A 14,926-nucleotide genomic window follows, 5' to 3' on the forward strand; every position below is an offset into this window, starting at 1 on the left:
AAAGTGATGGAAATCCACCCCATCACCCCCAAACAAACCCCCAGATATCCAACATCTTCAATTTTTGGAGAAAATGCAACTGAAAACCACAATGCAATACCACAACATACCTGCTGGAAACAAACTACTTCATCCACACAGTGGAATATTTGTCCGCAGTTAATAGGAATGAATTGTGGACATCTGCACATGACAACTTGGATGAATCTTGTAGGCATTCTGCTGAGTGAAAGAAGCCCGTTTCAAAAGGTTGCGTATGGTATGGTTATATTTATGTGACGTTCTTAAATGACTACACTATAGGATGGAGACCAGATCCATGGTTGCTGGGGGTTAGGGATGGGGGAGGGTGTGACTCCAAAGAAACAGCCCAAGGGAATTTTGGGGGTGATGAAACTGTTCTGTATTGATTGTGGTGGTGGTCGCACAAACGTATACAGGTGTTAAAATACACAGAACTACATCCAGTCAGGTGCTTGCTAATTGGGGGGCAATCTTGAACTATAAGACCAGGAGGAAATAGCCATCATGAAATAATGTTTTATGAGATGAAAAACGAAAAAAAAGGAGTAACTTTTTTTCTGAAATAGCCTCTTGTTCTTCTCACAGTTTTAGGCTCTTTGAAAAAATGTATTTTTTCCTCCTAAGTACTTTTTTCAGAGAGCTGTCTTCACTATTTTCTAAAAGCCTTCCTGATTTTTTTTTTTTAGAAAAAATTTTTAGAAAAATTTTAGGTTAAATCTCAAAAAAAAAGTACCACTCAAATTGTCTTATTATCTTGGGGGGTTTGTAAGACAGTTTCTTCTAATAAGTGTGATTCATGAGGTCTTAGAAATCTTTGTTGCAGATTTTTTTCTAAAGTGACACTGGTACCAAAATATGACTATTATGTTTTTCTGGTATAATGTTAGCCATCTTACACAGGCTGAATTGATCTCATTCTGAGACATTCTATTGTATTTGAATTCTTCCTATTACAAAGAATAAGAAAAGCATACCTTTTGACATCTTATGGCAGACAAAGTTTGAAAGGGACCATAAAATAAAGGGTGATCCTGAATGTAGTACATCCGTTTCCAGAGTAAATACGGGACTAGAATGTATAATAGGAGCTTAACTTGTACGGACCAAAAGTTAACCTTCTGTATATTATACTTGACGTTTGTCAAATCCCTATTAGAATCCTCTTCATCTCTGAGCTTGGCAACGTAAGCAAGATGTGGAAACAGTTGGCAGGTTTCCTGAGAAGACAATGGAAATTAGAGTAGAGAATGAAAATAAAACCTTCAAGAGAAGGTTAAAAGACTTGAGGTTTCCTAGGGAAGGGAGGTGAAAGCACATGGAGAGCTGGAACATGGATGGTAACTCTTCATTTCATCTGACCAGGGGGTGCAAAAAAGACTGTCCTAAATTTTTCCAGAGGGATTTATTGGGCATGTGACGACCTTTTGTCTCCATTCCAAGATGATTGAGACCATGTTGTACGCACCGTCGTCTTCCCTGGGCTTTTCTCATATTGCACTTTTCTGGTTCGCTCTCTACCATTGGGGACATTCTTATTTTGACTGTCTTTCTCGGAGGGGGTCTCTCCTTGGCTGTCTCTGCTTCCTTCCATCATTTTACCCTTCCCCCTGGACAAATCTCATGGTTTTTGCTTCTGTCTTACTCATCTCGAATCCATCCTCTCCACACAACCACCAGTGAGATCTGTCCAAGGTAAAACATGCCATATCACGTCCTGCTCAAAATCCTTCAGCTGCTTCCTGTAGCCTACAGCAGAGGCCTGGGACCACCACCTCTGCAGGGGCTGGATCTGGGAAAGGAGAGGAGGAGTGATGGGTGTCCGTACCCCCTCAGCCACTCCCATCACTGTGGCAGCCCAACCTGAGAGATGGTTGTTTGCCTGCGTGTGTGAGTTACCCACCCAGCATGTCTGGAAACAAGGTAGAAAATAATGGGCCTATGGAACAAGTTCTGCTCCTGAGAAGAGCATGGGAGACCCTCCAGGCTTGGTCCCCTGCTTGTGCAGCCCCCGCACACCCCATCCTGCCTGGAAGCGAGGGTTCTCTTCCTCGCGTCTTCTGTCACACACGGCCCACAGTTCTCAGGATTCGGTTTTCTCAATAGCAAAACTCTGAAGGCAAGTATAAGCTCTTTAAATTAAGAGAGTTGTTTGAAATACTTTGTAAGGATTGTTTGACGTACATTTTAAAGACCCAGGGAGGCCGGCTTTCCCGATTTTTGTCCTACAGTATCTCTGGAGGGATGTGCCATTTTAGTTTCGAGTTTGGATGGGGTATTGATGAGATGAAAATAGGGATCAAGATTTAGTGTATGTTTATTGGATACTAGTGAACAAGCCCATTAAGAATTATAATTCTTCTCGGGGCGCCTGGGTGGCTCAGTCGGTTAAGCGTCCGACTTCGGCTCGGGTCAGGATCTCGCGGTCCGTGAGCTCGAGCCCCGCGTCGGGCTCTGGGCTGGTGGCTCAGAGCCTGGAGCCTGCTTCCGATTCTGTGTCTCCCTCTCTCTCTGCCCTCTCCCCGGTTCATGCTCTGTCTCTCTCTGTCCCAAAAATAAATAAACGTTAAAAAAATTAAAAAAAAAAAAAAAAAGAATTATAATTCTTCTCGGGGCAGCTGGGTGGCTCGGTTGGTTAAGCGTCCGACTTTGACCCAGGCCATGATCTCACAGTTTGTGGGTTCAAGCCCCGCATCGGGCTCTGTGCTGACAGCTCAGAGCCTGGAGCCTGCTACAGATTCTGTGTGTCCCTCTCTCTCTGCTCCTCTTCTGCTCATGCTCTGTCTGTCTCCTTCAAAAATAACTTTAAAAAACATGAAAAAAAAAATAAAAAAAAAAAGAATTGTAATTCTTCTCTGTGGAGTCATAAAATATTGGAGGCACAAGGCCCTTAGAGATCATCTACCTCAATCATTATACAGATGAGAAAAAAACTGAGGCCCTTGTGAGACTTGCCTGGGACACAGGAGACAGTGTGCTTAAGTCTTCAGGGTCCCATTACAGCAATTTTCCTTTTAACACAGGACTTTTTGAACTTGAGATGTATATATGAAGCCCCCCTCCCTTTTAAGTAAAATATATCCATTTACTTTTTTGTGTGAAATGTTTCAAATTTACACAAAAATAGAATAGGAAGCTATTGTTCAAATAACTGATTGCTGTGTGTATATACTTGTGTGTGTGTGTGTATGTATATATATATTTATATATATATATATATATATACATACACATTTGTATATAAATATATTTATGTATATTTAATATTTAGGTAAGGTGACTTAAATTATGGAGTGGTAGGAACTAGTTATCTTCGACATTGGGAAACTCAGCTGAAGCCGTTGACTCTCTCTTAACTAGCAATATGACCTCTAGGCTATTGATTTAATTTCTTGGGTTTATTTCCTGTTGTATTTAAAAAGAAAGTAGAATTACTTTACGATTTTTTGTAACTTCCAAATAAGAGTATTAATACATAATAATGTTAATATGTGGATAATAACAACAACAACAATAATGCAATTGTATCGGGCTTACTACCTACCAGTCATGGTTACAAATACACATGTTAAGTAAACACTCATGTAATTCTTGCAACTACCGAGTGAGGTTGGTATAGTTACTGCTGAGGAAACTGAGGCACGGAGGCTGTTAAAGTAGCTCAAGGTGATGCCATTAGTACAAAGTGTAGGTAGGATTGAAGCCTGACAGTCTGGCTCCAGAACTCACCTGTAACTCCTATGCTCCACTGAATGCTCTCTCTTCTTTTTTTTAATATGAAATTTATTGTCACATTGGTTTCCATACAACACCCAGTGCTCATCCCAACAGGTGCCGTCCTCAGTGCCCATCACCCACTTTTCCCTCCCTCCCACCTCCCATCAACCCTCAGTTTATTCTCACTTTTTAAGTCTCTTATGGTTTGCCTCCCTCCCTCTCTTTTTTTTCCCTCTTCCCCTCCCCCTCCCCCATGGTCTTCTGTTAAGTTTCTCAGGATCCACATAACAGGGAAAACATATGGTATCTGTCTTTCTCTGCCTGACTTAATTCATTTAGCATAATACCTTCCAGTTCCATCCATGTTGCTGCAAATGGCCAGATTTCATTCTTTCTCATTGCCAAGTAGTATTCCATTGTATATATAAACCACAACTTATCCATTCATCAGCTGATGGACATTTAGGCTCTTTCCATAATTTGTGCTCTCTCTTCTCTTAATCCCGTTACTGCTTTGAATTAGATTTAGTAAAAATGAACACTTAAGGAAGTTTCTCATTCCTCTGTTAAATTTTTTAGATAATAAAGTGTGATTAACAAATGTTTAAATTATAAGGGAATAACTCTTATTAAAATGATTAATTCATTCAAGGAAAATTAAGAAGGTTACTAGTTATTGGTAATAGTTCTGTATTAATGTACTGTTTATTGACCAAAACCAAATCTAAATCCAAGTAAGTTACTCCTAGGACTCTATAATCTTTAAAGTTGTGTAAAGGCTTTAAAAATTATTTTAAAAAGGGGCGCCTGGGTGGCTCAGTTGGTTGGACGTCAGACTTTGGCTCAGGTCATGATCTCGTGGTTTGTGGGTTCAAGCCCCGTGTTGGGCTCTGTGCTGACAGCTCAGAGCCTGGAGCCTGCTTCAGATTCTGTGTCTCCCTCTCTCTCTGCCCCTCCCCCACATGTGCTCTGTCTCTGCCTCTCAAAAATAAACATTAAAAAAACAAAAAAAAATTAAAAGAAATGGAACAAGAGAAATATTCTTATCTTATTATTTAAAAACGAATGGCTCTTAAAATGACTTGTTTGATTCTCTCTCAATTACGGGGAGAGATAGAGAAGAGTATTTAATTTGATATAGGCATATGTTTGGTTGCTTTCTAAATCTTCTCATATACCACAAGGCATCATAAATTGTGTTGAGCTCTCCAGAATAAAGGTAAATAACTTACATAGCTATCATAAAAATTATTACCATGTAAGTTTAAAAATGCATATTGGTATATGCATGCATGTCTGAGTTTATTAACTTGTAAGCTCTTTGATATCAGGATCATGTATTTTTGTGTTTCTCTTCACGGCATGTAACCCAGAACCTTTTTGAAACAATATGTGAAAGTGATTTTATATTGGGGGGGAAGAGAGAGGGGGATAAGGGGGATTGGGAGGTAGAGGGGTTGGGGAGGGTAGTCCCTAATCCTCATTATTATTCAGAAACAAAGTCTGTATACTAATGTTGATTCTAAAATTTAGAAATAATTAACTTTAATTAAAACTAGATTTGAATTCTGTGTAATGGAGGGGAGAGTGTCTTCAATGTCTGTTGCCTTTATAGGTGCATGTGAAGGAACCTTGGCCTGCTCTACGTGTCACCTCATCTTTGAAGACCACATATTTGAGAAGTTAGATGCTGTCACCGATGAGGAGAATGACATGCTCGATCTGGCATACGGGCTAACGGATAGGTAAGATTTTAGGATGACTTCAACTGTACTGATAATCTGGGAAGATAAAGGTTTTAGTAGTTCATATCTACCTAAGACCAGCCTCATGCACGTAATAGTGATCTCCTGGCATAGATGACAGACACGAACTTTGAATATCAAATATGTGACATTTCTTTTTGTTTTCACTATTCTACAGTTTTCACCCTTGTGAAACTTTCCATTTTGCTAAAATAAAAAAAATTAAAAAAAAAAAAACAATTGAAGGTATTGGAGATACAAGTTCTAGATTCTGATAAATCTACTTTAGTCTGTTTTTTATTCCAGGGATTAATATTTTTCACAATTTAATGAGTTGGGATTCAATTTAATGCTTTTTACGTGTTCTTGAAGGACAGATTTGAAAATTGGGTGAAATTATTATGGGAAGTTTTACCTACTTCAAATAACAGAATTTTAAAAGAAACTTAATGTATAATAACAACTATATTAAAATGAATAGTCCTGTTTCTAAGTGTACCTGATAGTAGTTTATTCAGAGCTTATTCTTGTTAATTAATTAACGGGTGGAATTCCTCTCAAAGGTAGTCAGATTTATAGTAACAGGTGATACCAAGTGATATTTTTAAAAAATATCTATTTAAAAAAATTACCTCGTCTTTTGGTTGGAGTTAGAGGAGGTAGCTAGTTGAGTTACTGTTTCAAAGGACAACATAATGAGGGCTGGCTTAATTCAGGTTGGCTTTGGTGTCTAACCATAACTTGGCGACCCTAATGAAAAACAGTTGTTTAAAAAATTAGAAGTAATAGTAATCATAATAGCTTGATTTGTGTATTATATAACCATAATTGTGTTAATTCCTTAACGTAGATCATCTTACTTAATACTCACAAAATTGCTTAGCTCGTTAGTATTTATTTAGAGGTGAAGAATCACCTTATTCCATTTGTGGTTCATTTCTCCCGTGGTGGCAGTGAGACGGATACCCGGCGGGAGAAGCCGGGAAAGCAGTATCTCTGTAGACTTCACAGCAGAGCGGGCTGTGGCTGCCATCGTCCTGTCCCCCTTCACACCTTCAGGCACCATATTCTCTGTCAACACCTTTTTTCTCCCCCACGAAGAGTGACACATAGAGTACACTCAACGACTGTTGTGGGGAGAGAGTATGATGCTTCTCACAGGTAGCAGTGATAAAACACTTGGACACATCTGGAACGAAAATAATTTTGTTCAAACCTAGTACCATAGACAGAAACTGTTTCTAGGGTACCATATACAAAGGATTCCAAAACAGAGGAACAAGGAAATTCAGCCTTTTGGTTCATACATGTATTTTAAAGTTAAGTGCTCTGTAAATGTCTTAAATTTTTAAGCTAAAACACCACTGTTTTAATGTTTATTGTAGGGTGTCCTTACCCACGATTATTGACCCACTGGTGACACATGGGCTCATCTGGCCCTTACCGTAGTGGTTACCTGTCTCTCTTTTCGTGTGAGAGCTGGTGCCGTGTCTGTTTCTTCACTGTGTCTCCAGTGTCCGATTCACAATAGGGCCTCACCAGCTCTTTGTGGAATTAGTGGTCGATAGAAGGAGAAATTCAGGAATTATCTGTGAATCTGTATTTGATGATAGTCATTGCTCGCTGCCACCAATTTCCAGGGATAATTTGCCTAGTGGCCTCAGTTTCTGTAATTGTGAGATGGGGATAATATTAGTACCTACCTGGTAGGGTTGTTTGTGAACTTTTCAGAACAGGGTCTGGGGGGAAAGCATTCATTAAATAGCTTTTAGCACTGTAATGATAACAATACCAATTTATATGCCAGATACTTACTATAATGCCTCGGTACTTTACAGAGGCGATTTCTAACCTTCAGGGTTAGACAGTATCGTCACCATTTCATAGGGGAAAACAAGGTTTAATTAATTATCAGAGATTTTCTCAAGGCCCCGCAGCTAGAGAATAACACAGCCTTGATTTGAATCCGTTATGTTGGGCCCCAAAGCCCTTGATCTTGCACCGTTTCAAGCTGCTTCTCTGAATTGAAAACCAAACCTTAGGAGGAAAGTAAATACAATACCCCAGTGTATTTGCACTGTCAGGTAAAAATGGCAAAGGTGTCTGGAGAAAATACCTTCAGGGTTGGCACAGTGTCAGAATTTTATGCAACTAATAGTGAAATCAAGGCTGCCTCGCTATCTGTCCTTGTCTGCAGGTACCAGACACTTTCTAGGCTGGGGAGACCTAGAACAAGGGGGTAGAGAAAGGAGGGAGTGAGAAAACAGCCACAGGCCCCCACTGCCCGGTCTTCCAGGGCCAACCCTCTCTGGGTTCCCGTAACACACACTTCCTGTTCCTGCACTTCCACGGCACTTACTGTATTCTGCCCCTTTTCACTGACCGCTCTTTCCATCTCTGTTTCTCTTACTAAATTAAAAGTGCCTCCGGAGACTGACATTAGCTTCTCTTTATATGAACAGCGGGAAATCACCAGCAGTCTCTCTAGGTAGGACTCTCCACAGCCCTGAGGAATTGGTCTAAGATGGCTTGCCACGTTTTCTCTCTTGCAGACAGAGCTAAATGCATAATTGAGTACCGCGAAGGCTGTCTGCAGTCAACAAATAGGAATTATTGGTAGAAGGGGATTTTTTTTTTCTATCAGAAATCAAGATTTCCTGTGGTTATATTTACTCCCTTACTCAAAAACTTCCCAGTGGTCCCTCATTGCTCACTGGTTAAAACCTAAGCTCTTCTGTTGGTGTTCAGAGCTGTCTGTGGCCTAGTGGCCGTTCCAACCCATCTCCCTCCTTGCATAGCAGCCGAGCCAAGCTAAGAACCCGTATCACTTCAGATGTGCCTTGAATCCTGGTTACCTTTGCCTCAAATGCCTTTCTCCTTTATCTTTTATTAAACGTTACCTCCTCCCCATCCTTAAAGCCTGTTCTAAACACCGTCTCCCCTGGCCAGAAGTAAGTGCTTCCTTCTCAGAATTTTTGGCTTTCTCTCTCTGTGGTATTGGTCACAATCTCCCATGTTCATGATCTGCAAATGCGTCTCCTCTCTTCTATTTGATTGAGAGTACATTCCTCAATACTGGTATTGGTAAATCATTTCCACACCAGCCCTGTGAGGAGCTCATTTATTATTCATCTTTAGGGTTAGGCTAGGAAATTAATGTCTGGCAGGGTTAAGAAAGTTGCCTGTGAACATGCCACGTTCAGTGCTGGATCCTGGACCACTGGTTGGTTGGCTCTAACCCCACTGCTGCCTCTGTACTGCGGCCCTGGTACCTAGGACGTAAAAGTGTCCAACACAGATTGAAGTGAGTTGCTATTCTGTGCTTACTCACTGACATTTAGTGCTGTGCCTTCAGATGCTCACTAAGTGCTCGATGGCTGCGTTAACCAAACAAAGACCTGCATGCCACATTCCACCAAATTGTAGACAATCTGACTGCAAGACTAATATTTTTATGTGCCTCTAAGAAAGCAAAAAGCACTGCCGATTAAAATACGGTACACAGTTATCACTCAGCATTTTGTGCATCTCAAAAGAGCTAGACATAGATTTGTCTAAGCATAGGTTTGTACATCACTGTTAAAAAAGTAAGATGTAAATAAAATAAAATTGGTAGTAATCCTGAAAAAAAATGGAATTATCGGGGGCGCCTGGGTGGCTCAGTCGGTTAAGTGGCCGACTTCGGCTCAGATCATGATCTCACGGTCCGTGAGTTCAAGACCCACGTCGGGCTCTGTGCTGACAGCTCAGAGCCTGGAGCCTGTTTCATATTCTGTGTCTCCCTCTCTCTGACCCTCACCGGTTCATGCTCTGTCTCTCTCTGTCTCAAAAATAAATAAACGTTAAAAAAAAAAATTAAAAAAAAATAGAATTACCGTTCTTCTTCTGATGACACATATTTGCTTTACTAATATCAAATTTATGTCCTGCTGTGTATGTTTCTGTATTCTTAACTTTTATAATCCATTTGAACTCATTTTGAGTGGTAATTAAATTCACACATGTAGTATTACCATCTTTCCCACAACTCAGTTGAAGAGACACCTATAAAACATCGTCGCTGAGTTCATAGCTGTGATGTGACACAGCTCCTGGCACGGCTATGATGGCAAGATGCATCTCAATTTCAGGGATGTCAAAAATGTGGCAAAAAATATGCATCTCATAATTGATGACTTAAGTCTACGCATTATCTCAAATTTCTTGTTTTAAAAAGTATAGCTTTGGGGTGCCTGTGTGGCTCAGTCGTTTAAGCGTCTGACTTCTGCTCAGGTCATGATCTCAACGGTTCGTGGGTTCGAGCCCCGCAGCAGTCTCTGTGCTGACAGCTCAGAGCCTTGAGCCTCCTTTGGATTCTGTGTCCCCCGGCTCTCTCTGCCCCTCCCCCGCTCATGCTCTATCTCTCTCTCTTTCTCTCTCTCTCAAACATAACTAAACATTAAAAAAAAGTGTAGATTTCTTTTATAGTCTATATGGTTTTAACTGTCGGGGGATTGATCAGTCGTTCTCTTGGTGTTGCTGAAACTTCTATTCTTTCCTCCAATGTTGTGCCTTCTGATCATTTCACTGCTTGCCAGCCCTCTCAGCATAAACCAGTGGTTGTAGTAGATGACAGAAACTGAAGATTAAAGTGCTTTGGCAACACCTCGCTTTTCATTTCTCATGTCTGTGTTCTACCCTCTATACCCTCTAGCTTTGAAAGGGTTGGGTATGTCTTTATGATGCAATGGGAATTTAAGAGGTAAGTGAATCTCTAACTGCTTTGGGTAAGAAAATATCCAACCAGCTGCACTGCCTTGTGAATAATCTATACTTGACCCTAAACCACATCTCTCCCTCTCTTACACAGATCTCGGTTGGGCTGCCAAATCTGTTTGACAAAGTCTATGGACAATATGACCGTTCGAGTACCTGACGTGGTGGCCGATGCCAGGCAATCCATTGATGTGGGCAAGAACTCCTAAGCTAGAATAAATTGGAATATTTTCACAAAATTCTACCTATTTTTATAGTTATTATTTCTTAATGTAATGAAATGAGAACATGGGTGAAGGGGTTTATTATGATGATTAGCTTTACTACTTTAATTGACCTTACATAACTACTGCATTTTGTAGTTCTAAAGGTATGCAATCCTTATTTTGGTTAAATTATAAAAAGCAAATCAAATATTAGAAAAGTAGTTAATATTATAAAACCTTACATATTTTACCTTAGGTTTGTTTAGCAACTTTAGCAACATGTTTTCACATAAATTTTATCCTTAATTACCTGTAAGTTAGGTTAAAAAAAGATATTTTCCCTGTTAGATGTGGGTAAAGACAGAGCCCCTAGATGGCTTATCTAGGGCCATGTACCAAATTAGAACGTATGTACTAGAACCCACATCTTCTTACCCAACATATATGTTCAGATTGAAACTAGAGAAGTTATGAATATCTTGTTTATATCAGTAATTAAGTGGACAAAACTAAGCACTCCGTAAACTGCTTCATTTCAAAGATAACTAGTTATTGCCTTCTAAATAATATTTCAGAATTCTGATTCATTGAAAAGTATCTGGACTTCCTCACAGCACGGTGCTGGTTTCTGAGAGCCTGCGCTGTAAGAGTGAGCTCCTGTGCCAGGTAGATGCTGTATCCTTTCAGTGACCCAGTTATGGAAGTCACACAGCATCATTTCTGCCTGTTCTCTTCATTAGAAATGAGGCACTAAGTCAGGCCCATCACTTGAAGAGAGGGGTGTCAGAGAATTTGCAGACATGCCTTAAAGCCACTACAATAACCATTATTTTCAGGTTAGCTTACTGGCAGGGACATTATTGCCTATGAAAATTGTCTCTTTAACCAACAGTGTTCTAAACTTTTTTGAGAAGGGCTGGATTCGTTCTTATATTGCATTTTGAAAGATTCTTGTGTCTTCTTTTTTATGATGGTTCATTCGTTTTATTCTATAACTCCCAGTTTTCTTCTTGACATTCGGTTAAAATCAGAGGGAATAATGGTGGGTTCTTTTTCAATGTTGTATAATTTTAGTTTACATTTTTCTGCATTTTTCCATCAAGAAAGGCAGCTTCCTTTGGTATAATAGTCTATGTAATTGTTGGTTACATGCTAATACTTAATATTGTATTTGCTTTTCACAAATAAAACCAACCTATAATTATGTAAGTAACTCAAAACTGCTGAATTAGTTTTTCAAGTGACCGATTCTAAGAATTTTGAGAACCTTTTGCCTAACTTTCATTGTGAAAATATTGTCTAATTTTTGTCTTAAAGGACAGTTTTCTTATTTTCCTTATAATATTTAAGTAACACATGGTGACCCGTGTGGTTTCTATCATAGTCATTTAGCATTAGAGCAATTACGTTTTGCTTGAAAAAAATGTTTTCTAAGGGGAACTTAGATTCATTATTTATTTTCCCATCTTTTTCTTCTTCTTCTTTTTTTTTTTTTTTTTACAACTCTGGTAATTGCTTTTCCTGCCCTTAAACTCCCTGAAATTTTGTGTTAAACCATATTATGGATCAGAATTTATTAGATGGATTTCTTATTTATAGGATAACTTATCACCCTATAAATTAAAAAATAGAAATAATGTGTTGTATGTATATTTCTAAAAATAGTATATGAAACTTTATTCTAAGTGTAAACTATCCAAAGGTATTCAAACATTACACACATACTTTGTTTCCCGTTAGAGAAATATTTAAGAATAGAAAGATGGTCTTGGTTAAGCAACAACAGGATTCCTTTTATGTGTCAACACATCACATGATATCAAGTTGTTTTTATCAGATTTTCTTTTGTTTATGAGTTTCTAGAAACTTAACAATTAGAAAACCAGCTGGCAAGGGGAAGACATGACCACTTGCAGACACAAAGTTCCTATTTCAGAACAGAAACAAGGAGTTATAAGATAATTGAAATCTACTGGAGGCCATCGAGGAGAGAAGTGGACGGAAAACATGTCTGTAGTGAGAGGTGTTACTTCTGCAGAAACTGGCAGTAATACATTCTCTAACCAATGCCTTTATTCCTCTTTCCTTATGACTCCCATTTGCTTGTTGTCTTACTACCTGGATATATTAGTTGCCTTAATTTTTAGACTTGATTTGATGTTATAAAATTAATCATAGCCTCTGTGACTTTCTGGTCCACTTCGTCTGCTAGCCGTTAACAAAATCGTGACTGCTCAGCTTGATTTACCCAGTAGTCTCCATCCCTCCCTCATCTGCCCAAGTACTTTGCCCCGGACCGCCCTTTATAGCATTTATATAGTGCTTATCACATGGAGCACTGACTACATTTCTTCCCTAACAGACTATGCTTTTTAAGAATCAGTACTGGGTTGTGTTCAACTTTGTAAGTGCAGTGTCTATCATGGTATTTACCCACAATAAGTATACAATAAAACCTGAGTTAATCAAAACCTGGTCGTATAAGAAATATGCTTCTAGCATCTTGCTCTGTGGTAGTCTGTTACAGATGAGACTGCATGAGCCCAGGATAAGCCCATGTATTGAGCCTACCTCCTAACTCCAACTTAACAGAAATCAGGACACACAGGACTGTTTTCCTAAGATATCCGATAATTTCCACTCTATTAAAGAGGACCGTGTTCAACTTGTCATCTTTTTTAAACATACCTTGAATGAAACAGCTTTTGAATGAGCCGAAGTTAGGTCCCTCTGCCGGTCTTTGTTCTTCAAATACATAGTGCTGAGGTCCTGAAGGTGATAGATGGTCTCTGGCCCCGTGAGTCACATGACACTGTCATGACCAAGCCTCCAAATGGGTGCTCCTCCATCTTGGAAGTGTCGGCCATCATGTATTTCTGCAGGTTTCAGTGATTTTTCATCAGCGTTAGACTTCTGACTGGTCCTAAGGAGAATTCCTCAGGGCAGTGAAACGAAGCAAACCAAAAGACTGAGAAGGATTAGTAATTTTGTTTTAATGTCCTTTCTTTAGTAGCGTCTTTTGTTTCTTAACTGAACTCCAAAGACTGAGTAAGCCTCAGAGAGATAGCAAGATAGTGAGGGAAAAGCATGGGACTTAGTGTTCGAAGACCTGGGTACTGTTTTAAAAATTATCTAAAACTTGGAAATAAAGCAAAAAGATTCCTGCAGGTCACTTTGAGGTGGTACTTAGAGGACTGTCTACCTGGGCACCCAAGGATCACCTGATGTTCTAAGATAGAGGCATTAGCAAACTATGTCCTATGGGTCAGATCAAGCCCGCCACCTGTTTTATGTCAATAAGCCTGATTGGAATTGCAGCCATGCCCACCTCAAGCTTATTGCTTATGGTTGCTTTCATTTGACAACAGCAGAGTTGAGTAGTTGTGACGGAGACCAAATGGCTCATAATGCCTAACATATCTGCTGTCTCGCCTTATACAGAAAAAGTTTGCTGACCCATGCTCTAGGGGAGGTAACTTTGACTTGGTACTTATTATTGACCTGGACCCAGTCCTTCTAAAGTTAGATGTTAAGTAACTTCGAAAAGCTTGTTAAGTTGCAGAGGTTTTCTTTGCGGTAGGAAAGGTAACTCTGAGAGTTATGGTTTCTTGCCTTGTAGGGCATTATCCTGTTTGATGTTTATCTCTGCAGTCTTCCTACAGCATTCTTTTTTCCACTGTGTGTGTGTGTGTGTGTGTGTGTGTGTGTGTGTGTGTGTTAGTGTGTGTGTGTTAGTTCCTCATGTCTTTCTCTGAACCAACTTTGTCCTTCTGCTGGTCCCCGCATTCATGAGTTAAGTAAATCTTTGCCACAGGCTCACTATGTATTTGTACGAGAATCCTTTATAACTCATTGAAAATTACATAGTGGCCTCTTGAGGCCCCTCTGTGCCTTCTCACAAATGTTTTATCTTGAGGTAGTCAAGCCTCTGGTTACATATCTGTTAAGTAAGATAATTAGACCCAGTACCTCAGCCAAACTACTGTCTCATCCATGTAATCATATCCACTGGACAATGTTTTATAGTTTTTTCAATTATAAGGTGGTGTGTGTAAACATTTTTAACTGTAGAGCATTATGTCATTATTGATTGTTGCTTCTTGACGAAATCTAGACGTTAGGTAATAAAGTACAGGTAGAATATTTGTTATGTAAGAATTGCAGACTGAGACTCGATTCTTTGACTTTCCTATTTAGAATAGTTATTTTTAAAAAGCAGATGTGTATAGGGCTTAATCTTAAGCCTAACTACCTAGCTGATGAATGCACTAAAAGTAAATGTGCTTTATCTTTTATGTGAGAGAAATGGTCTGTTGATAACCACTTCTGTTAAATCCTCCAGAAGTAGCAATGAGTTGGATATTTCTAGACTGTCCTAACTACAAAAGGAAGCAAATAATAATACAGCTTTGAACATGGGCTGGAAATAATTCAGTGCCTTTTTATTGAAAGAAAAAAATAAGGAGCAATTCTGATAAAAGC

The 14,926-nt window shown here is 39.3% G+C and overlaps 1 protein-coding gene across 1 annotated transcript in view; it reads left to right on the forward strand.

Annotated features, from left to right (window-relative positions):
- Positions 1–10,477, forward strand: part of FDX1 (ferredoxin 1) — a 35,959-nt gene extending 25,482 nt beyond the window's left edge. Inside the window, exons 3-4 of the mRNA XM_042957541.1 lie at positions 5,354–5,483; positions 10,333–10,477. Coding sequence (XP_042813475.1) covers positions 5,354–5,483; positions 10,333–10,447 — 245 coding nt within the window. The 3' untranslated portion in view covers positions 10,448–10,477. The remainder of the gene's footprint in view (positions 1–5,353; positions 5,484–10,332) is intronic.
- Positions 10,478–14,926: the final 4,449 nt, after the last annotated feature.

This window comes from Panthera tigris, chromosome D1, assembly GCF_018350195.1.
Source record: "Panthera tigris isolate Pti1 chromosome D1, P.tigris_Pti1_mat1.1, whole genome shotgun sequence".
Taxonomy (NCBI): domain Eukaryota; kingdom Metazoa; phylum Chordata; class Mammalia; order Carnivora; family Felidae; genus Panthera; species Panthera tigris.